Below are 23,605 nucleotides of genomic sequence, written 5' to 3'. Positions count from 1 at the left end.
TTCTGGAAAGTAATCGCATAGCGCTTAGAGGATGTAAACAAATTGTAAAAATAACATTGACAACACCTTCTTTGACTGGAGTGAGTTGTATCAGTTTAATTCATTGTATTGGATTCAGAAGAGGATCTGATCGACTAATGAGTTGTGGTAAATATTGTACAGATACAGAAATACTGTATCCAATTTGAAAGGCCACATCCTGTACAGTCATTAAGTACTTCGCGTTCTACCTCACTGGCGCCATCCAGTGGGTAAGAATTACAACGTGTAAGGCTGAGCAGTAATGAGTAACAACAGTGACAGTAAAAGTTCAAAGGTCAGCATGGAATGAAACCTTTCAACTCCCCAGATCCGCTCTCAATTTGGACGTGTGTGAACAGAAGATGCTGGATGGTTTTAGACAACGATATTGGATGAGTAGAAAATATTTCGAGCCAAATTAAAAAAAAAAAATTAAAATACTTGTAGAGTCAAATAAATTTAAAACAAACATATCCGCAATGGGCGGCACGGTGGCCGACTGGTTAGAGCGTCAGCCTCACAGTTCTGAGGTGCGGGGTTCAATCCCCGTCCCCGCCTGTGTGGAGTTTGCATGTTCTCCCCGTGCCTGCGTGGGTTTTCTCCGGGCACTCCGGTTTCCTCCCACATCCCGAAAACATGCATTAATTGGAGACTCTAAATTGCCCGTAGGCATGACTGTGAGTGCGAATGGTTGTTAGTTTCTATGTGCCCTGCGATTGGCTGGCAACCAGTTCAGGGTGTACCCCGCCTCCTGCCCGATGACAGCTGGGATAGGCTCCAGCACGCCCGCGACCCTAGTGAGGAGAAGCGGCTCAGAAAATGGATGGATGGATGGATATCCGCAATGGTTCTGTTAATGACTGACATCGCTTATGCTTTTAATTCAAACAATAAATATGTGACTTTGCCCAACAATGAGTACATTAGTTTTCACCCGAAAAGGCATTTTCTTGGTTTGAGATTTCGCCGATATAGCTGTGTAATAAAGCAATGAGTAATATTCCTCTTTGTTAAATAAGTCCTCCTCTATTCTGCTACATGTGTAGAAATGTGTTTGTTGGCCTTTTTGGAGGCCTATTAAATCCAGAAGTGGGGTCTGTCAGCCATTTGTAAGTTATGGTGATGTCATTCCAGGTAAGAGTTATAGGTAGGACTATACAACTTTGCGTTTCCAATACTGACAGAATTGGGTACATATTTGGCCCACAGATATGAGGGAGGGAAAGTGCTGCCCAAAAGTGAACTGTACATAAAAAGATACTTTTTATTTCTTTTATGCTTTTCTTTACACTTACTTGAGTGATATTACAGTACATAGGTTATTTACAACTGTGCAGTAATGTGTGGCAAAATAAATTATCTAGAAGGCAGCAAGAATACATTGGTTAACGAATATAAAAACTGTACATAATTTACGGAATACAACTTTTTTTTCACTTTTTTTCCCATTAAACTAATATTGGCTCTGTAGTGTTTCAAGTCACTTCCTCAGAAACAATGAAATGCCCAAGTAAAGAAATAGACAAAAACAACATTTTCCCCCACCTGACAAACCACAATTTCTCTGCATCGTCTCTATATGAATGTCAACATTCGTTATGTTTGTTTCTTCTAGTTGTCCTGTGGTGCTTTTGCAGCCCAAGGTGCTCCAATGTGTTTGCGGAGCATGCGGAGTCGTCGTGAACACACTGGTCTGACCACAGGGACCCACCACGCTCCTCGTTGTGTGTTATGCATGGCCGAGAGGCTGCACCAACAGTTTTTTCCTCTTAGGCTTGTCCGCGAGCGTGCGCGCGCGCACGCACACACACACGCACGCACGCACACACACACACACACACCGTACACATGCACGCACACACACACACACACACACACACGTAACCGTCCGCCGTCTTCCAAGCCGTTGCAGGCCTGTCCATATTGTTGCGTTAAACCTGGTGCAATTTTAACAGTGTGTGCAGCCCAAATCTGTTAGCACCTCCGCTTCTAGATTCCTGGTCTGTCACTTGTAGTCATCTTGCAGTGGATTCTCACAAGATCCACAGGATGTTGACATCCTCTGTGGAAGCATTGACAAGTGCTCCTGGCGCCAATAGGTGAGGATCCTTTTCAGTTTCCTGCCATCGGCACAAGTACCATGCTGTTGGGAGAGCTCCTATTTGACACATCTCCCCAGTGGTGGGTCTTGTGAAGAAAAGCCCAAAAAAATGAATGCAGAAAATATATCTCTGTCCCCTTGTCTCACCACAGCATGAGCACAAAGGAGTCATGGGCCAGTGCTGGAAAGCAAAAAACGGTTTCTGCTTTTTATGCTCTGATCAAAAAAGGAGTAAAAATGTTTGAGAATGAAAGTGCGAGTATTTTCTTTACCCCCGGTAAAAAGAAGTTTCCTTCTTCAAGGAAGGGAACCAAGAGCATGTTTTTTATTTATTTATCTGCACTCTTCCTCTGAATCTTTTCTATGTTTTTCTGTCTGAAGGCCCTTCTCAAATTTGCTAGCCCTTTCCATTTGTTCTGTTCAACAAATTCTCTCTGAGAAGAAGGGATTCGGACAAAGTTAGCTCTATCACAGAGCCAAGCGGTGTCACGCTGGCAGAAGGACAAAGTCGTCATTGACATCGACCATTGGAACGTAGAAGGATGGCACTTCGTTGACACATAGGGACTTATGTCCAGCAGGATCCAATTCTTGGACCTTCAACTGCCATTCCATCCTTTGTACCGCGTTGAGGGCTGCTGCCTCGTGCTGTTGCCGCATCAATAGACATGTCTGTAAGAGAGAGAAAGTGTGCGTCAACGACACCAGCAATAACTGACAAAAATCGTGGAACCTTGAGCTACGTGTTCTTTTTTTCGTGACGACGCTTGTACCTAAAAAACATCTCAAATCAACTTTCCCCACCGAAATAAATGGAAATGCCATTAATCCATGCCTGCCCCGCCGATCCCCCAAAATTTCTAATGTGTCTTTTAATAAGAAAATTAGCATTCTACAGTATTGTACTTTATAAAACCATAAAGTGATACAAAAAATAAATAGAATGTAAAGAATTTAGCCGTTTTTGCATCATGATTTCATGCTTCAATACAGTTGGCATTGTGCAGCTCCTTCTGCACCTTGGGCACCAGGGGACAGCTAGCAGACTTTCGTAAACGAAGTTATGTGGTTTGGATACATACACAATGTGTAATTATTCGTTTTATGTTTAGTTTTGCAGTAAACTTCAACTGGGAGGGGCAATAAACAGAATTGATACCTGTACTTTCTCATCTAGCAGGAGTGCCTTAAGCTCACTCGTACTGTATGTCAAACTTTGTTTGCAAGACAGTAAAAATAAATAAATTGGGGTGGGACTTGATCAAATTTTTAAATCAAATTAGAGGCTTTGTAATTAATCGATCTTGATAAATCACATTTTAACTGTATAACAATACTTACAGGAATATTGTCAACGCTGGAAAAATGCATTTAAGTGCATTTCAATACAAAACATAAAAACTATAGAAAATATCCCTGGCCAAAATCAAACAGACCTGAAGTTAAAGTGCCATTTTAGGATTTTTTTTTAGAACAGTATGCCCTTTAAAAGGTTTCTGTGTGGCAGTTGAAAAGTTGGCCCACATGTCGGAGGATTGAAGTGCTTCGGTGGTAAGAAATTTTTTTTTGCACAATTTGCACGCCTATCAAGGCTTCATCATTTTTTTTTTTTATTTCTTAAATGAAATCTGCCTCCCATCAGCCCTAGCAACGCTGCTTGATCCATGTCCTCCATTTTGGTAGCCAAGCTCTGACGCGTGCGTCAGTTTAATGGGTGTACTGTGAAATTGTGCACTGACAAAAGTTGCGCGTTTTTGGGAACACAAAATGCAGTTGAAATGCATACATTTTTAAAAACAAATTCATTTGTAATTAATTAATCGCGATCAATGCATTAAAGTCCCTCCCCTAAAATAAATAAACAGCTGCGCGGCAGCTCTTAACTCGAAATACTTGTAAGTTGGGGCACTCCTAAGTCAAGGTACCATTGACAGCTAACACCAGATTTTTACCTTCATACGGTCATATTTATCATCTACATCCTGAATCCAGGAGATGAACTGTCGTGCGTTGAAGCGATCTCTCACAGATTTGTTCTCATCACCCTGAGCAAACATACCAAGTTATTGCAAGGTTAAGTAAAACAAAATCATCATTCATCATCTTCCATGGCACCTGTACATAAAAATACAATTCTTACCTGGCTTTCTGATGGCATATTGTATACTTCAGAGTCCAAAAGCATGGTGCAGGCACTAAATGGCACAGCCTGGTTCGCTATTGTCCTTGCAGCTCTGCAGTGGACTCTTAACACTTCCTGCTCACATGAGACAATGAGCTTCTCCTGTGAAAATAAAGCAAGAGATTGAGAAAAAATAATTCAAGGATCAGAATTTCATTTCTGTCTCGTACAGGCTTTGACCTTCCACCTAAGATTTTCGTGTATATTTGGCTGCCTTAGTGCAAAGCATGCTGGGAACACAAACACAAAAAGCAATTCGGGAAATTGTGGCTAATATGTTTCCTTACCCGTTCTATGCTGTGCTGCAACCGGAGCTTTCCTCTCACTGCCTCCTGTTGTCTGAAGAGCTCTTTCAGAGGCTCTGACAATGATGGTGGTGGGGCAATCTGTTAAAACGGCAAAAACCATTCAAATCCTCTGCACAAACATACACATTCAACTGCAGAGGCCATTTTTACAGATCCACAATAAGATACCCATTGAAACTTTTGAAAGTGTTGTCAAATGATACAGAAACTACGGCATTCTGTCACCATTAAGACAAATCTATCTTAACTCACCACAGGGATATGAAGCTTGCTGAGGGGCTTTCCATCTAACAGATATGAGCCAGTGTAGGTCACATACTCCGCATAGCACTGTGGGGCCTGTGGGGTGATGTAGCACAATATTTTCCTCTTTTCCTCAATCTTCTTCCTAATCTGCAGATACTCGAAATAGGGGTTGGAACGGTCACTGTGGTAAGGCTCAATGTCATCCAACTTTATGGCATTGACAACTACAGCCAACGTCTGTTGAATCATTTCCCGAGTCTGTTGCATGGCTGTGTTCACAAGCTGTACTTGCACCTGCTGCCCAGTCGAACGTGGAAACTTCCTTTTTCGTGGGTGCTGGGTCTGAGAATCATCTTCCTCTACTGGAAGTGGACGGCCTTTACTTGTTTTACTCAGAACCACTGTAGGCGAGCTGGTCAAAGAACTTGGTACAGATAGAGTAAGAGTTGAATTGGATGCAGTCGATGAGATGGTAAGCAAAGAGTCTTTGTCTTTCTTTAGTGTTGAAAAGGCCAACACTGAACTGGGAGTTGGTGTTCTCGTAGGAATAGCATTAATGGTCACTACCGGACTAATGGTCACAGACAGGGAAGTTGTTGAAGAAGTTATGCTAGGAGAAGGAACTGCAGCGGAAGGATTGTTCTTGGCCCGGTTGCGTGTCATCCTTTGAGGAATTTCATCTACCTTTTTGGGAATATCTGTGGACACTGTGCTGTGGGGTACTGGGACTGGCTTTTGTGTTGTCTCCTGAGTGTCTGAATGCTCCAGTGAACTGGGAGGGGTAACAGCCATTGGAAGGTGAGGAACAGGTTCGGGTGATAAAGATTCTGTTAGGGGCTCAGATTTGTCCTCCTGTCTCACCTCTGACTTGTCTACTGACACAGTGTCTTGTGGTAATTGCAAAGACTCAGGTATGGGGTGAATCTGGATGTTATGTAGCTGGCTGGTCTCAGATTTCACTGATGAATACAACACATCGGGATCAGACTCATCAGTGGGTCCAAACGGCATTTTACTCTCCAACATGATGCTCTGCTGTGTAAAAGCCAGAGGGCTACTGACTGGACCACTCTGAGGCTCATGGTCCAACTCTTGCTGAAAGTTGTCATGAGATGATGGTACAATTAAGTCTTGCCCAGTGGGTTCCCCTAGGCTTTGCTCTTCACTAGAGCATGTAGTTTCCACAAGACCTGAATGGTCTACTTGCATTAAGTCTGGGTCATCAACATCCGTAGTTCTATGTCTAATGTGAGCTTGGACAGTCTTGTTAAGGTCAGCAAAATCTGAGTCTCGATGCTCAGCTTCTTCTGACTTTTCTGGGAGAGGGAGTTCAGGCAAGGAGAATGGTCCCAGGTCATCTAGCTCATCTGCATCAGTAGAGAATGGATCTGCCCAGGGCACAACTGGCTCAGAGGCAACAGCTGGAGTCAGGTGTCCGTCAGTGGTGGGGCAGAAGTTACGTATGCTCTGCCTACTGCCTGGCTCGACACATGCAGTCTCTGTGTCTATCTGGTGAGTAATCTCAATATTAGATTTGTTGCAATCCTGGAAAAAAGACTCTAGTCTTGTGGAGGATGAGGAAGTATTTAAATAACTGGGTTCCTCATCCAGAGCAGTCTCAGGTCTCTCTGGAGAAGGAATGTCAGCCACAGCCTCCTTTTGCTCATCAAAATCCTCAGGGTCCTCTTCCTTGTGCCACCTATTCCAGGTGGCATATGGAGGAGTTACAGACGGGTGTCCAGTCAAGTGCTGCAGATCATTGTCTGAATGAGAATAAGGACTGGTTATTTTAGAGACCGCAGCTTCTATCTCCCCATATGTCCGATGGGGAGATTTAAGTTCCACATCATGGTTCCAACTGATGCTGTGATCATAACAGTTTTCTCCATGGTTGGGTTCGGGATGCGGTGTAGAGAAATGGGGGACCTCTGGATCTTGTCGATCTGGTGACTCAACATGCCAGCTCTTTCTCAAAGGGTCCTCAATTTGAGCGGAGAATGAAGAGGGTTCCTCTGTTTGCTGTGTCTCATCCACAGCACAATGATCATCATCTGTTCTTTCATCTAAATCAAGGTCTTCGCCTTCCTCTTCCTCTTCTTCATCCCTTTCCTCGATGACAGAGGGCAGATCTGAGAGGACCAGGTTAGGCTCACTGTGGTGAGGTTCAGATATGTCATCAATGTCAAGTGGAGGCAATGCTGCAGGAGCTGGTGTTGGTGGTGCAGCAATGTCAAAGCACGGCTCTTGTGGATCTGGCCTGTGAACTGGTGTAGATGGCTTAGGCAAGTAACTATTGAAAATACTATCAGAAAGATGTTCATTACTCTCTGTGCAAGGGAGTGTTGGTGTTGCCAGATCTGGTGTTGTATGATTTGCCTCCTGCCGAGGTGACAACAACCTAATTGGAGAGAAATAAGGCGAGGGCACGATCTCTAGTCTATCCACAGAGACAGATTTCTCATCTAGACTTTGTGAAGCAGCTGCAGCATCAAATTCAGCCAATGGATCACTATGCTGTCGAAGGAACTTGTCAGCCTCGATTTTGAACTCTTCTTCTAGAGGCCTGCGTACATCAGAGGAAGCAGAACGGCTGATCAGTGGCAACTGGAGGTTCTTTGCCGGGGTAGGGCAAGTGCCTTCCTGAAAACCTTGGGAGTACCTGCTGGTAGACAACAGAACGACAGGACATTAGAAAATAGTAAAAGGTAACAGATAAAAAAATATAAATAAAAAAATCGCAAAATACCTTTCAAAGAAGGATGGTGAACACGCATTCATAGACATAGTCATTGCTGACGAGTTCTGGCAATCCAGCCCATCAAGCATAATATCGGGGTAATCTTCAGCACTACAAGATGGAGTCCGTGGAGTCTGCATTACTTCCTCATAACTGGGACAGGAGATGACAGATGTTGGTGTGGGGATACCAGTCGGCCTGTTATGTTCTGACCTGGGAGAAGCTGGGAGGTTCTCTTTCATTTGATGGCCAGGCAGCCAGTCTTTTGAGTTGTGAGTGTCTGTAGGCGGTTGGAACTTCCTACTGGGGGACATCATTTGAGCTGGTAGACCGACATCCTTCAGCTTCTTCTCTTTAAAACCAGACTCCAGGCTGCTTGATTTCTTAGAGGAGAGGTCACCACGGTTCTTCTTCACTTCTTCAGTGGACTTGGCTTTGTCCTTAAATTTAGTGTCTCCTGTCTTGGGTCTTAGCTTCTCCATCTGTTTCATCCTTTCTTTATGTCTTTTATGACGCTCTTCAATTTCTTGATCTTTCAGACTCAACATCTGGCCAAAACTAGTAATTTGATAATCTCCATCCACCAGTAGTTTTTCACGTGGACGGTTATCTTTCCGTCCTGTGTCTTTGGACTGATTAAGCTTTTCATTTTCATCTTTAGTTTTTGACTTTATGTGATCTAATCTGTTGTCTTTTTCCAAAATATCCCGATTTCTGTCTTTTTTAATATCAAATTTAGGGCTTTCTTCCTTTGATCGGTCTTTCAGAATTGTGACCTGAGGGCTATCTTTTAATCCTGACTTCATATCTTCTTTGGAGTGCTTCGATGAACCAAAGCAATCAATGTGCTTGTTCCTCTCCTCCTTTATTTTATCTTTATGTTTTTCCTTTTTCTTTTTGTCCTTCATTCTATCACTGATGACAGCAGGTGCTTTATCCTTTTTGGACATCTCTTTTTCAAATTCTAATGTTTTATCAAAATCATCTTCACCGTCTCCTTTACTGCTATATGGGAAAGTGTAAGGATCTGCCTCGAGAGGCATTGGCTCTTTCTCAAAAGGTAAGCTCTCCCTGCGACTATACACGTCTCTGATTTCTTCAGTTTTGTCACGTTTGTCTCCTTTCTCCTTCTTAACCTTTTCTTTATCTTTGTCATGGCTTTTCTTGGAAGACGAGGAGGAGGAATGGCGATGCCTTTCTCTCTCTCTGAACTTATCCTGGGGTGTGGATATAGAAAGAGAGTCCCTCCTGTCATCAGACATATCTGCAAGGCTGATAGAGTCATAGTAATTTGTGAGGATGGGTTCATGACCTCTGTCAGTGAAACTGTCTGAAGAAATATCACTGTTCTTGTCATTAGAGTCATCCTTGTAGTCATTCATAGCTTCTTCTTCCAATTTTTCTAGGAGGGACTTTTCGTTCTCACCACTGCCTTTTGATGGTTTTCTTTCCTTCAGATTATCCATCTTGTCTTTATATTTGTTCTTTGTTTTATCCTCACTGGTATCCCTTTTGTCCAAGAACTTCTGCTTATTTTTTTTCTCTTGGTTTGAGTCCACTGACATTCTGTCTTTTCTTTCCTTATGTTTGACATCAACAGATTCTTTCTTGTCTTTGTTGTGTTTCTCAAGGGAGCCCTTCCGCTCTTTACCTGTGTCAAATGTGGCCTTTTCTTTCTTCTTCTCTTTATAATCTTTGTCTTTAGCCTTCTCAGTATTATGTTTAGTCTCTGATGACATTTTCCTTACTTTGTCAGATGTAAAATGATCCAGATCATCTTGATCAGGTGTTGAGTCTTTTCTGATAGAGTCAGAAACATGAGAAACAACGCCATTGTAACTATCCTCATCATCACTTTCATCAGTGAAAATGTCAGCTATCTTGTACCATGTTTTCTCTCTGATTTTCTCTGGCTTTCTTTCTTCTTTCTTCACCTCCAAGAAATCCTTCTCTCTGTCAGTATGCCTGTCTTGGGAGGCTTTTTCTTTCTTGTCCTTGGTCTGTTCTGATGACATCTTTCGATCTTTGTCTTTGCCATGAGACTCCTTGTGTTTGTCTTTTACGCCCTCCTTCTTGTCTTTGGTCATCCGATCAATTTCCTTTTCCTTGGTAATTTTTTCTGATGAGATTTTCTCACTCTTGTCCTTCTCTTGATCCACAGCTCTCTCTTTTATTTTCTCTTTGTGCTTCTCAGCTTTTGTTTTCTCTCGCTTTTCAATTCCCTCAAACTTCTTTTCTTTCTCCTTACCAGAATGATTTCTTTCGCGGATGTCACATGATTTACTGACAGCCTCAATTTCTTTCAAGAACATGTCATTGCCATATTCTTCTCTAATTGATTCTTGCTTGACTTTTGTGTCTTTTCTCTCCTTCATGAAGTCATACGAGTCTTTGCGATCTCGGCTGTTGTCTAGAGAATCTTTGTCTTTCTTGTCTTTACCACTTTCTGTGGATTCTTTCCGCTTCTTATCTTTTTCAACAAAGTGACTGGAGTTTATTTTTTGTTTCTCCGACCAGTCTTTTTTCTTTTCATTAGTCTTTTCTGAAGACTCTTTGTCTTTCTTTTTTGATATGACATCTTTCTCAGGTCTTTTCTCACTATGATCTGACTTCTTGTCTTTGACTTTCTCTTTCCTTCTCGTCTCTTCCTTTACTGTTTCAACAATAAGTTTAACAGAATTATTGGCCTTGTATTCCTTGTACTCTTTGACAGGAGCATCCCAACTGTCATCTCCATAGAGGGAAGAGTCTGAGGACATCTCTGAGCCCCATCTGTCATGATGGTCATCTGAGGCACTGAGCTTTGTATCATCCAGGTTGAGGAAACGGTTGTTGACATCATAGCTTTCATACTCTGACGACTCCTTCAGAACTTTGTCTTTTTTACATTTCTCCTCCTTGGTGTTTTTCTCCTTATCAACCTTTAGATGCTTTTCCTCTTTCTGCTCACTTTTTCTATCTGCTCTTGACTTCTCCTTAGACTTTTTCTTTTTCTCCTCCTTATGGTTTTTCTGTTTATCCTCTTTGGGTTTTTCCTTGATATTTCGATCCTTGTCCGATTTTATAGGCTTTTCTCGCTCTTCCTTATTTGTTTTGTCCTTGGTGGAGTCCTTCTTCTTATTTTTCTCCTTTTCCACTGTTCTATGCAAGTCTTTGCCTGATGACCAATCCTTTTCCTCCGACTTGCTTTTTGAGAGCCTTTCTTCCTTTTTTGAATGGTCTTTGTCATGTTTTGATAATTTGATCTTGCTTTCAGCTGGAGATTCCGACTCCACAATTACAGACTTTTGTCTTGAATCATCAAAATCAAATGAATAGCTTTTTACAAATTTTTCATTCATGTCTTGATTAAGCACAAGACTAGGAGCCTTATCTTTTTCTTTGCTTTTGTGCTTGTGCTTCACCTTATGCTTCTTGAGGACTTTACCATCTACATCCGTTTTTGAGGCTGTACAATCTGCATTGGCATTTTTGTAGATGTCGGAATTTTTCTTGTCCATTGTGTTATTGTGCACATTGTTATTCTTCTTTTTGCTCTCTTGTCCTTTTCTCTTAACTTGTTTTATTGACTCAACACTAGACTCCGCAGAGGAGTAGTCAGACTCACTGGACAGTCTTGTTCTTACTGAATCAGATGAAGAACTTACATCTGACCATGTTGGAGACGACACAGTCTTCCAGCCATCAGTCCTCCACTGCTTTGGATGTTGTTCCGCTAATGACGGTGCTTGTTTCTGAGAGTTCAAGTTTCCATGTGAGGAGGAGGACGTATTGAAGCCAGGAGATTCTTTCACAATCAGAGAAGAATCCTTTATGCTGTTTGACCCTTTATCGTCTTCACTCTCCATATCTCCACAATCAGAATCAGACGTACAGAATTTGTCATTGACTTTACCAAACCTGACTTCTTTGCCAACATTGTTTTTGCTCTCCTTCTTCCTCTTCTTTTTGACTTTATTTTTATCTTTTAGCTGTTTGGAACTCAGATTTCCAGAGTCTCTTGTCTTGGCATTTGTTTGTAGGGTTTGTTGTCGTGGCATAGGTGTTGGTGTGAAACACAGCGTCCTGTCATCCTCATCTGAACTGTTACTGTCAGAGATGATCCGCCTGACGGCTTTCTTTGGTGTAAGCGAGTTGCTTTTGGAATAGGTTTTGACCTCCATCTTGGGTATGGAGATGAAGCTGTTGGCCTTGCTGACTGCGTCCTTACGGAACTCTTTTTTCAAGAGGTGCTTATCATCCACAGGGGGGACTCGCTCCTCCTCGTCATCTTCGTCAAATTCATATTCATCTTTGATGGGTGTGACAGCAGATTTAGGAGGGTCTAATGTTTTCCCTTTTAATTTCAAGCCCTTCTCAAACTCTGAGTCTGTGTTATTGCCATCAACAGAGCTAGATGGGGCGCACGAGGGAGCGTCCTCCTCTTCTGAAGATTCTGTGCGCAGATAAACAAAGGCAATGGTGAAAGACAAATAAGGATCTCAACGCACTTCATCAAAGTTCATATTGTACTACATACCTGACGAACTTTCTTCACTTGAGGTGTATGTGCCTTTCCCCAGCAACAAATTCAGCATAGTTGGAGAGTTGGCAACATTTAAAGGCGTTTCACCTCTTCGGTTGCTTTGACGTGGGTCCCCCCCATAACGTAAAAGTAGCTTAACCACCTAAAATAAAAAGACAGAATTCAGTGAAATTATAGGGGGTGGGGGGTGTTATGACTTCCCCCCCCCCAATGATGATTCCAATGATTTCTGGGGTCGGACATAATGACAATGTAGTCATATGCTAAAATATTTTGGTCTTGAGGAATCCAAATCAACAACAGATTTTATTTATTTCTGGTGTAATATTCAGATCAATCCAAGTATTTGATCGAGTTGGATTAAAAAAATACAACCTTAAAATGTCCATTATTGGATGCATCGTGGAGAGGGGTGTCATCATCCAGGCCCTTGGTGTTGACCTCTGCTCCGGCTGCCAGCAGCTGCTTCGCCACATCATAATATCCCCTGTTGCATGCTTCATGCAATGCAGTCCAGCCTAAGTACAATGGGAAAAATATATTTGTGATGGTAGGTGCCGAAAGTCTTTCTTTTCAGATTGCTTCATCTAACTGTATTAGCACTCAAGCCCCCCCCCCAAAAAAAGACTAAAATACAAAAAGTATTTTACCTGCAAAGTCTTTTACATTCACATCAGCTCCCTCGCTGATGAGTTCCTTAATGCGGCGTACCTCACCACGAATTGCTGCCCTGTGCAGCCGAGTCTCTCCTCGCTCATTTCTTTTATTCACTTTATCTTTGGTTTTAGATGCAGAGTTTGGCGTTCCCTTCTGACCTAGACTGGACTGTGACTGGTGCTTTGGTGTTGTGTCTGTTGATAGGAAAATAACAAGTAAATCTATTATACAGTTTAAATGTATATCGTGTATTGATTTCAAGTTTTTGAAGTAAATGTTTTTCCATTCAGTGTAGTACGGTTGTTAGTCTTTTGGCCAGAGGAGGGCATCCTCACCCTAAGAATTGGTAAAGCCTGTATCCACGTGTGCTTATTTCACAACATTTAGAAGACTGGACCAAATGCTACTAGATTGACATTATTGAGTTTGCACAACTATTCTTCCAATATTTCAAACAGTCATGTCCATGCCTCAAGACATACTTAAAATGCATTTACATGAATATGTGAATCATGTATTTCCTTTACAAACAGTAATTGAAGGAAGATATACAAATATACAAATATGTGACTAATGATGGAAATCAGACACTGACTTTGTTGATTCTCTTATCTCACTCAATGTAACTATCCTGTCTGGTATAAATATTGGATTAGTAAGGCAGAAAAGAAGAACTCGTATTGGTCTCCCTACCAACAACTCTCTAATGAAGTCATGCTATTCCATACAACTAAATTTGCCATATCTCGTATCCCTCTTTCCTAGTGAGTAAGAGAAGACGTGGGCTCCATGATAAGCATGCACCTGGACTGTTGACGGACTCCTCAGCAGTCATTTGCATGAGCAGAGCCACCTGCTGCCGCTCAGAGAGGGGGTACCCTGCCCGGATGCCTGGCATCCCCATTCCAAACGGCAAGCCTGCCTTCCGGGTGTTTGTGGGCTCCTTTTTAATGCGCTTCCGCTCTGGACCTGGTTTCTCTGTGGTGCGAAAAAAAAGAAGAAAAAAAATACATGTAAGTTTAGTGATCAACAAAGACCGACGGGAACAGAAGTTTAGTGATCAACAAAGACCAACGGGAACAGAAAAAGTGGAGTAAGAAGCGAGAAGGGATGGTTTACTGATAAACTGTGATAAATATTTGAGTGATCGTTGCAAAATATCGTTCTGTCTGAGTGTAGTAGTTCAGGTCCATGGAAGACTAAAAAGAACAAGAGAAAGCGACTCAGCTAAGACGTCAGACACACGTTACGGTGCCACAAAACATGAAGGCAGCCCAGGTGACAGCGAGGTTATACTGTACACCACAGGTGTGTGTCAAACTGGTGGCCCGGGGGCCAGATCCGGCCCACCACATCATTTTATGTGGCCTGCGAAAACAAATCAAACTTGCTCATTGTGTTCTGGTGTAATACCATTGAGGTATTTGCAAGCATTTTTTTTTGTTACCAATCCCCCTTTGAAATGAAATGTAAGTTGAAAAATATGTTTTTATAGGCTTCTGATTTCAAAACTGTTTATTCATCAATGTGTTTCGTATACTGTATGTAATTACAGTATATGAGGTAATCTTTCATTTATATGGGTTCACAGTTGTAGTGGCCCTAAGAGGGAAGTCATAACTACGATGTGGCTCGTGACAAAAATTAGTTTGACACCCCATCTGACAAAGAGGAGTAGGTCAGAAGTGTGTGTATGTGTGCTGTGTGTGTGTGTATATATATATATATATATATATATTTATTTATTTATTTTAAATGAGATTAGAGATGCAAAGTTAATCCAGCTAATAGCTAGTAAAAAAATGACTGAAGGAGGTGGGGTCAATAAACCAAATCTTCTGTGAATTGGTTGTAAAAACTCACTAATAACAATTGTCTTGGGACTTAAGTAAATTCCATAGGGTCGTGCATGCATTCATTGTTGGTGTTGCTGTTTACAATTTCCTAAAAGTGCATTGGGTTGCTTATAAGGCAGGGGTCACCAACACTTGTAGAAGTAAATATTAGAAAAATGCAAATAGTTGCAGAAATTTGTAGAAATGACTGTGTTGTTGATACAGCTGTTTCTGTCCCAATTGTTCTCATCCCTTTTGACTTGACTTAATTCGTGTTGCATAGTGTAATTTATTTGTTTCCTAGCAGGTTAAATCATTGTTGATACATATTCTGAGAGAACATGAACATGATCAGTGTCTTCAAATAGATGATTATCATTATTAATAAGTAAAGGTACCATGAGCAAATTAGTTATTTCAGAAGTATGTATTAAACTGGTAGCCCTTCGCATTAGTCAGTACCCAAGAAGAAACTCTCAGTTTCAAAAAGGTTGGTGACCCCTGATAATGTTTATGTCCCATTTGGCCCTTACAAGGGGAGGCATCAACAGACCATCAGGCTGTGTTATATTTTCAAGCCAATCAGTAGAAGTCAGGAAGAGGGTGTGACTTGGCAGAAGCACAGTTATTACGAAATAGTTGGTGTACCATCAATCTGACACAGCCTTGCCAAGGTCACCACATGCCCGCCAGCCTGATTGGAGACTCTGCTATGGGACAAAAGCAGCTGCTCTACAAAGGCACACCCAGCAATTATTTTCAGCAGCAACATACCATCTGATGACCCTTGGATAGGCTACAGTTACTCATGACGATTGTAACATCTGATCTTTGAGCATACAAAATATTACAATGAGAAATATGATCCAACCACAAAGTCAGAAACATTTTCAGAATCAAACACGGATCTGCAGAAACACCTGTGGACATGTCTGAGATTACCCTGTGACTTTTCTTGTTACAACACAGTAATACTGCCCGTGTCCACAAACACTGAAGTGATTAGTAAGCAAGCACACTTCAGGTAGGTAAGATTTTGGGGGGAAATGGAACATGCTCCAGTCACACAAGTTGAAAAGCTGACGAACTTTTAAGAACATCTGTAAACACTTTCATCTCATGCATCCCCACCCCCCTTTAATGAACCCTCATATGCTCTCCCAAAGCATTCGCCATTTATACACATTCCTTCTGCCAAGACTTGAACAGGGGAACCACAGAAGCCGTCAAAACATGTTTTGGGAGCAGCAGAAGAGAGAAAGTGCTATACTGGCGCTTTTACCGTATGTTTACAAGACTGCTAGCTTGAAAGTCGCTGAATTTACTTGAATCCACAAAAAAGAGGACATCATATCTAATGATTTGAGCAGTAGCTACCAGTCTGTGAATCTGAGGACTTGAATCGCTGTTGTACACACCCAAGTGCAGCTGGGATAGACTATCACACCAAATTCTTATTTAATTTTCATCTGTATTTTCTTCATACAGTGCCAATGTTTAATGAATTTGTGATTTTCCAAAATGCTGAGTAATAATACAGTTAATTCTGCTTATATTCCTATACATTTAAGAAAGCTAATTTGGGTTTAGTGGAGAATGATCTGTTAAATTTAATGGCATTCAAATAAGTATAATGCAGATAAGTTCAACATGCTGCAAAATAACTTGAAGGGGACACATTCTGGAAAATTGACTATTTAAGGCTTGTATACAAATTGTTGGGTCTCTCGAGTGTCTGCCCACCCATCAAGTATGAAATTAAAACAAATGAATATTTTAGTATCGAAGTGACTATTCCTCAAAATGTGTCTGTGAGCAAGCAGTTCGGCACTGGACTTATTAATTTACATAATAGCCATCCCACAATCATGTTTCTCAGCCAATAACTTCACAAATAACTGTACAAAGTGCCAGAGTGAAAGAACCACTTTGAAGCAGAAGCCGCAGAACTATCGTGTCAAAGTGAAAGCAGTTAGCACAGATTAGTATTAGCTAACAGTGTTACCAGCATTAGCTTCTGATAATAAGCAAAGAGGATAAAGTTTGTGTTTGTAATATGTCCATGTGCCACATACACAAAGTGAACTCTTGCCTCCACAAATTAATATGCTTTCATTGTCTTTAAGCTAAGACCAGATTAAGTTTTTTACATTGTCTGTAGACGTCTTCCAGACATCTTCCTGGTGAGAGGGCAAGCAATATTTTGGTCTCCCGGGTCCCAGAATCGCCGAGACTGATGTCTCCAACACAGAGATAGTCTATGGGGCACAAAGTCGGGGCACCCTTCTAGTAGAAGCATGCAGCCGACCGCCAAGAACACTCGCTGCCAAGTGACGCACAAGAGGAGATGGCCATACGTCAGCAGGAATGCGCCAGCAAAATCCAGCCCACTGATTGTCATTCTAACGAAAGCCAGAACTTGCTATTGACCCAGCAGTATATGGGGCGGGATGCGGGCTGGCTCACATGCATAAGAAATGCTTTACTTTTGCAAGAAAGATAACAGGATGTAGAAAATGTGATGATTCTTGATCCTTGGGGTATTGGGGACAGAAACATGCCACAGAAATGTTAGGAAACCTGGTAACTGTTTTAAATTGTGAAAAAATACATACTATATCTTTTAACATAAGTGTGTCAGTAAATGCCTCAAGCTTCCAGGTTGTCTGCTTCTGGAGACAGAGCCGAAGACTAGGGCTGTCCCGATCTGGAAATCAGGCCAGATCACCTGACTTTCAGCTGATCGGTATCGGCAGAAAAATATCTGATTATTTATTTATTTTTAAAGGTCACAAAGCAACAAAATAATCCATCCATCCATTCTCTGAGCTGCTTATCCTCACTAGGCTCACGGGTGTGCTGGGGTCTATTCTAGCTGACTTAGGGCGAGCGGCGGGGTACACCCTGAACTGGTCGTCAGCCAATCGCAGGGCACATAGAGACAAACAAACATTTGCACTCGCATTCACACCTATGGACAGTTTAGAGTCTTTAATTAACCTATCATGTGTGGTTTTGGAACCTGGAGAAAACCCACACAGGAAATGGGGAGAACACACAACTCCATCCAGGAAGGGCGAATTTGAACCTGGCACCTCAGAACTGTGAGGCGGATGTGCTAACCAGTTGACCACCGTGTTGCATAAAAGAATCCTGAGGTACAGATATACTGCTAAATGTAACAGCAGAATCAGAATCATCTTTATTTGCCAAGTATGTCCAGAAAACACACAAGGAATTTGTCTCCGGTAATTGGAGCCACTCTAGTACGACAACAGACAGATTGACAGAACACTTATGAGACATAAAGACATTGACAAAAACAGTCACTGAGCAATAAAGGTTTGCTATTTATCTGGTAATGCCGGTACAATTTCTTTTGATAATTGTGCAAAAAGATGCAGAGTCCTGAAGCACTTAGAGCAGTTCAAATGACTAATATTGCAAAAGTCCGGTGCAATGACCATTGTGCAAAGGGCGTCGAGACTTCAAGCGAGTAGTGCAATAATCTGGGACAATGTTGATTGTGCAAATGTTGCAGATACTCCTCAATCAGTGTGCAAATGGAGCAGATGCTACTCTGGCATGAGTGGCCAGTATTGGTCAACAACAAATAGTGCAGCGTGGCGAGAGTACTGAGTGCACGAGTAATATATAATTGGCCCGACAGAAATGTGACAGCAAACTCAGAGAAAAAAATTGGCAGCATGTTGTAATGGAATTGTAGGTTAGCTGTTTAAGAAGTAGATTGCAAGATGGAAGAAGCTGTTGGAATGTCTACTAGTTCTAGTTTGCATTGATCGGTAGTGCCTACGTGAGGGAAGGAGCCGGTGACCGGGATGTGGAGGGTCCGAGAGGATTTTGCATGCTCTTGTCTTAGTTCTGGCAGCATGCAAGTCCTCAAGGGTGGGTAGTGGTGTACCGACAATCCTTTCAGCAGTTTTGATTGTCCGTTGCAGATGGAAGAACACATGACTAATTCGATGAACGCTGTGTAGAACTGCCTCAGCAGCTCCTGTGGCAGGCCGTGCTTTCTCAGAAGCCGCAGGAAGTACATCCTCTGCTGGGCCTTTTTGAGGACGGAGTTGATGTTGATCGCCCACTTCAGGTCCTGAGAGACTGTAATTCCCAGGAACTTGAAGGTCTCGACGGTTGACACAAGGCAGCTGGACAGCGTGAGGGGCAGCTGTGGCGTAGGATTCCTCCTGAAGACCACGATAATCTCTACAGTCTTGAGCGTGTTCCGCTCCAGGTTGTGTCGGCCGCACCACAGCTCCAGCCGCTCCACTTCCTGTCGATATGTAGACTCGTCACACTCCTTGATGAGACCGATGACAGTGATGTCATCTGCAAACTTAAGGAGTTTGACAGCCGGGTGCGCTGAGGTGCAGTCGTTCGTGTAGAGCGAGAAGAGCAGCAGAGAGAGGACACAACCTTGGGGCGCGAGGTGTTCTAGGATGAAGTGCAGTCCCATGTTGACTGCATCATCCGCAGACCTGTTCGCTCGGTAGGCAAACTGTAGGGGGTCCAGCAGGGGACCTGTGACGCTCTTGAGGTGGTCCAGCACGAGACGTTCAAAGGACTTCATGACCACAGATGTCAAGGCGACAAAAGTGTCCTTTTCAAATCTCCAGTAGAAGTTATTCAAGTCGTTGGCTAGTGTGCTACTGTTCTCAGCTTGGGGGGGATCGTCGCTTGTAATTTGTCAGCGATTGGAATGTATGCCAGACTGATTTAGAGTCGTTAGCGCTAAACTGTTTTTCCAACTTTGCTTCATAGTTCCTCTTTGCAATGTTAATTTATTTAGTCAGCTGGTTTCTAGCTCGATTATACAGGGCCTTGTCCCTGCTTTGATATGTGTCCTCCTTAGCTTGGCGAAGTTGCTTAAGTTTTGGCAGTGAACCACGGCTTGTTGTTGTTGAAAGTGCGAAATGACCTCTTCACAGAAACTGATATAGGATGTGACAGTGTCCGTATATTCATCCAGGTTGCCAGCTGAATTTTCAAAGACACTCCAATCTGTACAGTCTAAACAGCTTTGAAGTTCCATCTTTGCTTCATTGGTCCACTTTTTCACTGTTTTCACTGTAGGCTTCGCGCATTTAAGTTCTTGCCTGTATGTCGGTATTAAGTGAATTAAGCAGTGATCAGACGAGCCAAGTGCTGCACGAGGTTTGGCACGGTATGTGTTGTTTAGCGTAGTATAGCAGTGGTCCAAAATGTTATTTTCCCTGGTAGGACAGTGGATGTGCTTCTTGTATTTAGGGAGTTCGTGGTTGAGCTTGAGCAAATATGAACCAAAAAGGGAGACCACTCAGTGAGATGATTGACAAAAGAAAATAACTTAGTGGAGAGTCTGCGACCAAACAAAGTCGCTGCCCCATGACCTTGCTTGGGCAGCCGTGTCCCAATGGTTAAGATCATCGCCTGCTACCGTGGGGGACCGAGGTTCAAGATACCGACTGGACCATCCGCCAACATCTCCCGGACTCACGTCTGTGTTGTCCTTGAACAAAGACACTGATACCCCGAAATGCTCCCCGGGCGCTTCAGCTGCCCCTTGCTCCAGTGTGTTCCATTAACATGTGTATCTTTTAACTGTGATGGGTTAAATGCAGAGAGGTGATTCTTCTTCTTCTTCTAGGCAACACACACTAAGGCCATGTTAACACGGAAACTGAGCAGATTTTTTTTTTTCCTTTTTAAAGACAATATGAAGTCTGTGTGATGTAAACAAGGGAGACATTGGTATAGATGATGAGGTAGAACTTCTGCTTCGGAACGGAACCCCAGATCACCACCAGGGAAAGAACATCTGACACGGTGCTCTACAATTGTTGTTGTTGGCAGTTTCAGCACAGATCACGTGAGAGCTGTGACTACTGCATCAGTTGGCATTCCTTTGTCTCAGGAAAGATGCATATATGTTGTACATGCGGAAAACCAAGGGAAGTGCACATGGTTATATTCGGGATGACAAAATGTTGATTCCATGAGGACGAAACGTAAAACATTTAAAAAAGATAAATAAAGAAAAAACTACACACTTAAAACTCTTTTCGTGTGAACAAGATCTAAGAGAACCGAAATACCCAAAAGACTTACAGCAAAATGAATGTTTATTGTTACACATGTAAGAAGAAGGTGACGTAAACTTAACCCTGGTTACAGGAGATGGGGAACATTCAGGGAGAATAAAAGTTGTAGTGGGCTGTCTGTAACTAGTGGATAGAGTAAACGTGAACCTCGGTACAGGGATGTCTGCATTGGGAAAGTGAGAACAGTGCAACAGCGACTTGTAATGTCTGTAAATTGAGCGTTTCCCATGGGACTGAGATTTCTTCATTTCAATACAATATTGACGTCACAACACCAAAATTCGGACTTCGATACTATACCTGCATAAAGTACCTTCGATACCGGTACTGAAATGCTACCTAAGGAAAAATCAAAAACATTAGTAAACTATACATACGTATATATATATATCTATATCTATATATATATATATATATATATCTATATATATATACATACATATATATATATATAGATATATAGATATAGATATATAGATATATAGATATAGATATATAGATATAGATATATAGATATATAGATATATAGATATATAGATATAGATATATAGATATAGATATATATATATATATAGATATAGATATATATGTATATATATATATACATATACATACATACACACACACACACACACACACACACACATATAGGCGGCACGGTGAACGACGACTGTTTAGAGCGTCTGCCTAACAGTTCTGAGGACGGGGGTTCAATCCCCGGCCCCGCCTGTGTGGAGTTTGCATGTTCTCCCCGTGCCTGCGTGGGTTTTCTCCGGGCAGTCCGGTTTCCTCCCACAACCCAAAAACATGCATGGTAAGTTGATTGACAACTCTAAATTGCCCGCAGGTGTGAATGTGAGTGCGAATGGTTGTTTGTTTGTATGTGCCCTGCGATTGGCTGGCAACCAGTTCAGGATGTACCCCGCCTCCTGCCCGATGATAGCTGGGATAGGCTCCAGCACGCCCGCGACCCTAGTGAGGAGAAGCGGCTCAGAAAACGGATGGATGGACAAAGAAGACGAGAAAGCTGTCTGTGGAAGAAAACTAAACCATTTTGAAGCTGAGAGAAGAGGGAAATATATATCAGAGCTATTGCACAAACATTGTTTATTGCCAATACAACAATTTGTAATGTCCTGGAGAAGAAAGAAACTACTGGTGTACTGGGCTACGGACATCAAACAGGTCAGCCAAGGGTATCAACAGCAGTTGATGACAGAAACATTGTGAGAGCTGTGAAGAAACACCCAAAGACAGTCAGTGGCATCACTCCCAACCACAACAGGGCAGGGGTGAAGGTATCACAATCCACTGTTCGAAGAAGACTTCAAGAGAAGAAATATACAGGCCGTACCACAGGATACTAACCACTCATCTGAAAAAAGAATCGGAAGGCCAGATCGGCTTTTGCAAAGTAGTACAGAGATGAGCCACAAAGGTTTTGGAACAAAGTTTTATGGACTGATGAGGTCAAGATTTACCTCTACCAAAGTGATACAAAGACCAAAGTATGGCGAAAGAAAGGATCTGCTTATGATCCAAAACACACAAGCTCATCTGTGAAGCATGGTGCAGGTAATGTCATGACTTGGGCTTGCATGGCTGCTTCTGTAACAGGCTCACTAGTCTTTATTGATTATGTAAATCATGATGGTAGCATGATGGTCTACAAAACCATTTTGTCTGGCAATTTACAGAAAAATGCATCCAAACTAATCGGGAGAAGCTTCATCATGCAACAAGACAATGACCCAAAACACACTGCCAACACAACAAAGGACTTCATCAGGGGGAAACAATTAGAAGGTCTTAGACTGGCCAAGTCAATCACCAGACCTTAATCCAATAGAACATGCATTTACCTCCTGAAGAGGAGACTGAAGGGAGAAACCCCCAGAAACAAACAATAACTGAAAGAGGCTGCAGTAAAGGCCTGAAAAAGCATTGCAAATGAAGAATGCAAGTCTGATGAATTCAATGGGTCGCAGGCTTGATGCAGTTATTGCAAGTGTAGTGTACTGACTAAAATGTGTTGAACTGTATTTGTTTGAATTGCTGTTGTGAAAACTAGTTAAAAGTTTGTTTGGTTCTTTGTGTGGATGGATACTGGGGTGTCCTGCGTCCCGAGGGGTCTGTGAACATTTCAGGGTTTTTTTTTTTTGTTTTAATGATTGATTGAAGGGGTGGTGGTCCAATGAGATTGGGGGAAGGAGGTGGGTCGTGGAGAGGAAGAGCGGGAGATGCGGGACCAGAGGGAGAGAGTTTTTTTTGGGCGGGGGTCTGCACCTGGTTTTTGGACACGAACGGATGATTGGACTGTTTTATGGACGAACGGATGCTTGGACTGTTTTTGGACGCGAACGGATTTACTATTTCAAAGCCACGGGTCCTGTCTGCTGAACGCCACGGGTCCCGCCTGCTCAACGCCACCGGGCTGCCGCTTCGACGCTACGGGATCGAGTCGCTGTGCCTACTGAAGCGTTTTGAGGGCTCGTTCCTACGACAATCGGTTTGGGTTTTTTTCCCCCAGTGAACTGAGGGTTCAACGGTTTTGTGAGTACTGCCTATGAGGGCTACACAAGTAAGGGTTATGCCACTAAATATCAAGTGTTACTCACTTAAAGGTAATTTAACGATGTCTGCTCCAATACTTCTGGTCACTTGAAAAGTGGGTGGCTTCAAACAAAATGTGCTCTGTCCTGAGTTGTTTAACACATCTCGATGTAAACACCATGAAATAAAAGACGGAACTTTGATCTGAAACCTAAATGTCTTTGAGGCATTGACCTCACCGTTCCAATACTTTTGGAGGGGACTGTATATACAGCTTTTGTATGATATATACAGTCATGGAAAAAATATTAGACAACCCTTTTCTCTTCAGTTTCTTGTTCA

The 23,605-nt window shown here is 42.3% G+C and overlaps 1 protein-coding gene across 3 annotated transcripts in view; it reads right to left on the bottom strand.

The window, feature by feature from the left end:
- Positions 1-1,260: 1,260 nt before the first annotated feature.
- ankrd11 (ankyrin repeat domain 11) overlaps positions 1,261-23,605 on the bottom strand; it is a 184,268-nt gene continuing 161,923 nt past the window's right edge. For 2 of the 3 annotated variants that reach the window (XM_061764094.1, XM_061764103.1), the window contains 10 exons: positions 13,582-13,755; positions 12,771-12,971; positions 12,496-12,638; positions 12,115-12,262; positions 7,605-12,030; positions 4,865-7,520; positions 4,592-4,690; positions 4,263-4,406; positions 4,075-4,167; positions 1,261-2,794 (listed from right to left, as the gene is read on the bottom strand). In XM_061764094.1, the coding sequence (XP_061620078.1) occupies positions 2,609-2,794; positions 4,075-4,167; positions 4,263-4,406; positions 4,592-4,690; positions 4,865-7,520; positions 7,605-12,030; positions 12,115-12,262; positions 12,496-12,638; positions 12,771-12,971; positions 13,582-13,755 (8,270 nt within the window). In that variant the 3' untranslated portion in view covers positions 1,261-2,608. The remainder of the gene's footprint in view (positions 2,795-4,074; positions 4,168-4,262; positions 4,407-4,591; positions 4,691-4,864; positions 7,521-7,604; positions 12,031-12,114; positions 12,263-12,495; positions 12,639-12,770; positions 12,972-13,581; positions 13,756-23,605) is intronic. The other variant, XM_061764113.1, reaches the window with a different exon arrangement.

This window comes from Phyllopteryx taeniolatus, chromosome 2 (assembly GCF_024500385.1).
Source record: "Phyllopteryx taeniolatus isolate TA_2022b chromosome 2, UOR_Ptae_1.2, whole genome shotgun sequence".
In the NCBI taxonomy this organism is placed as follows: Eukaryota; Metazoa; Chordata; class Actinopteri; order Syngnathiformes; family Syngnathidae; genus Phyllopteryx; species Phyllopteryx taeniolatus.
This window is presented reverse-complemented; position numbering and strand designations above follow the sequence as displayed.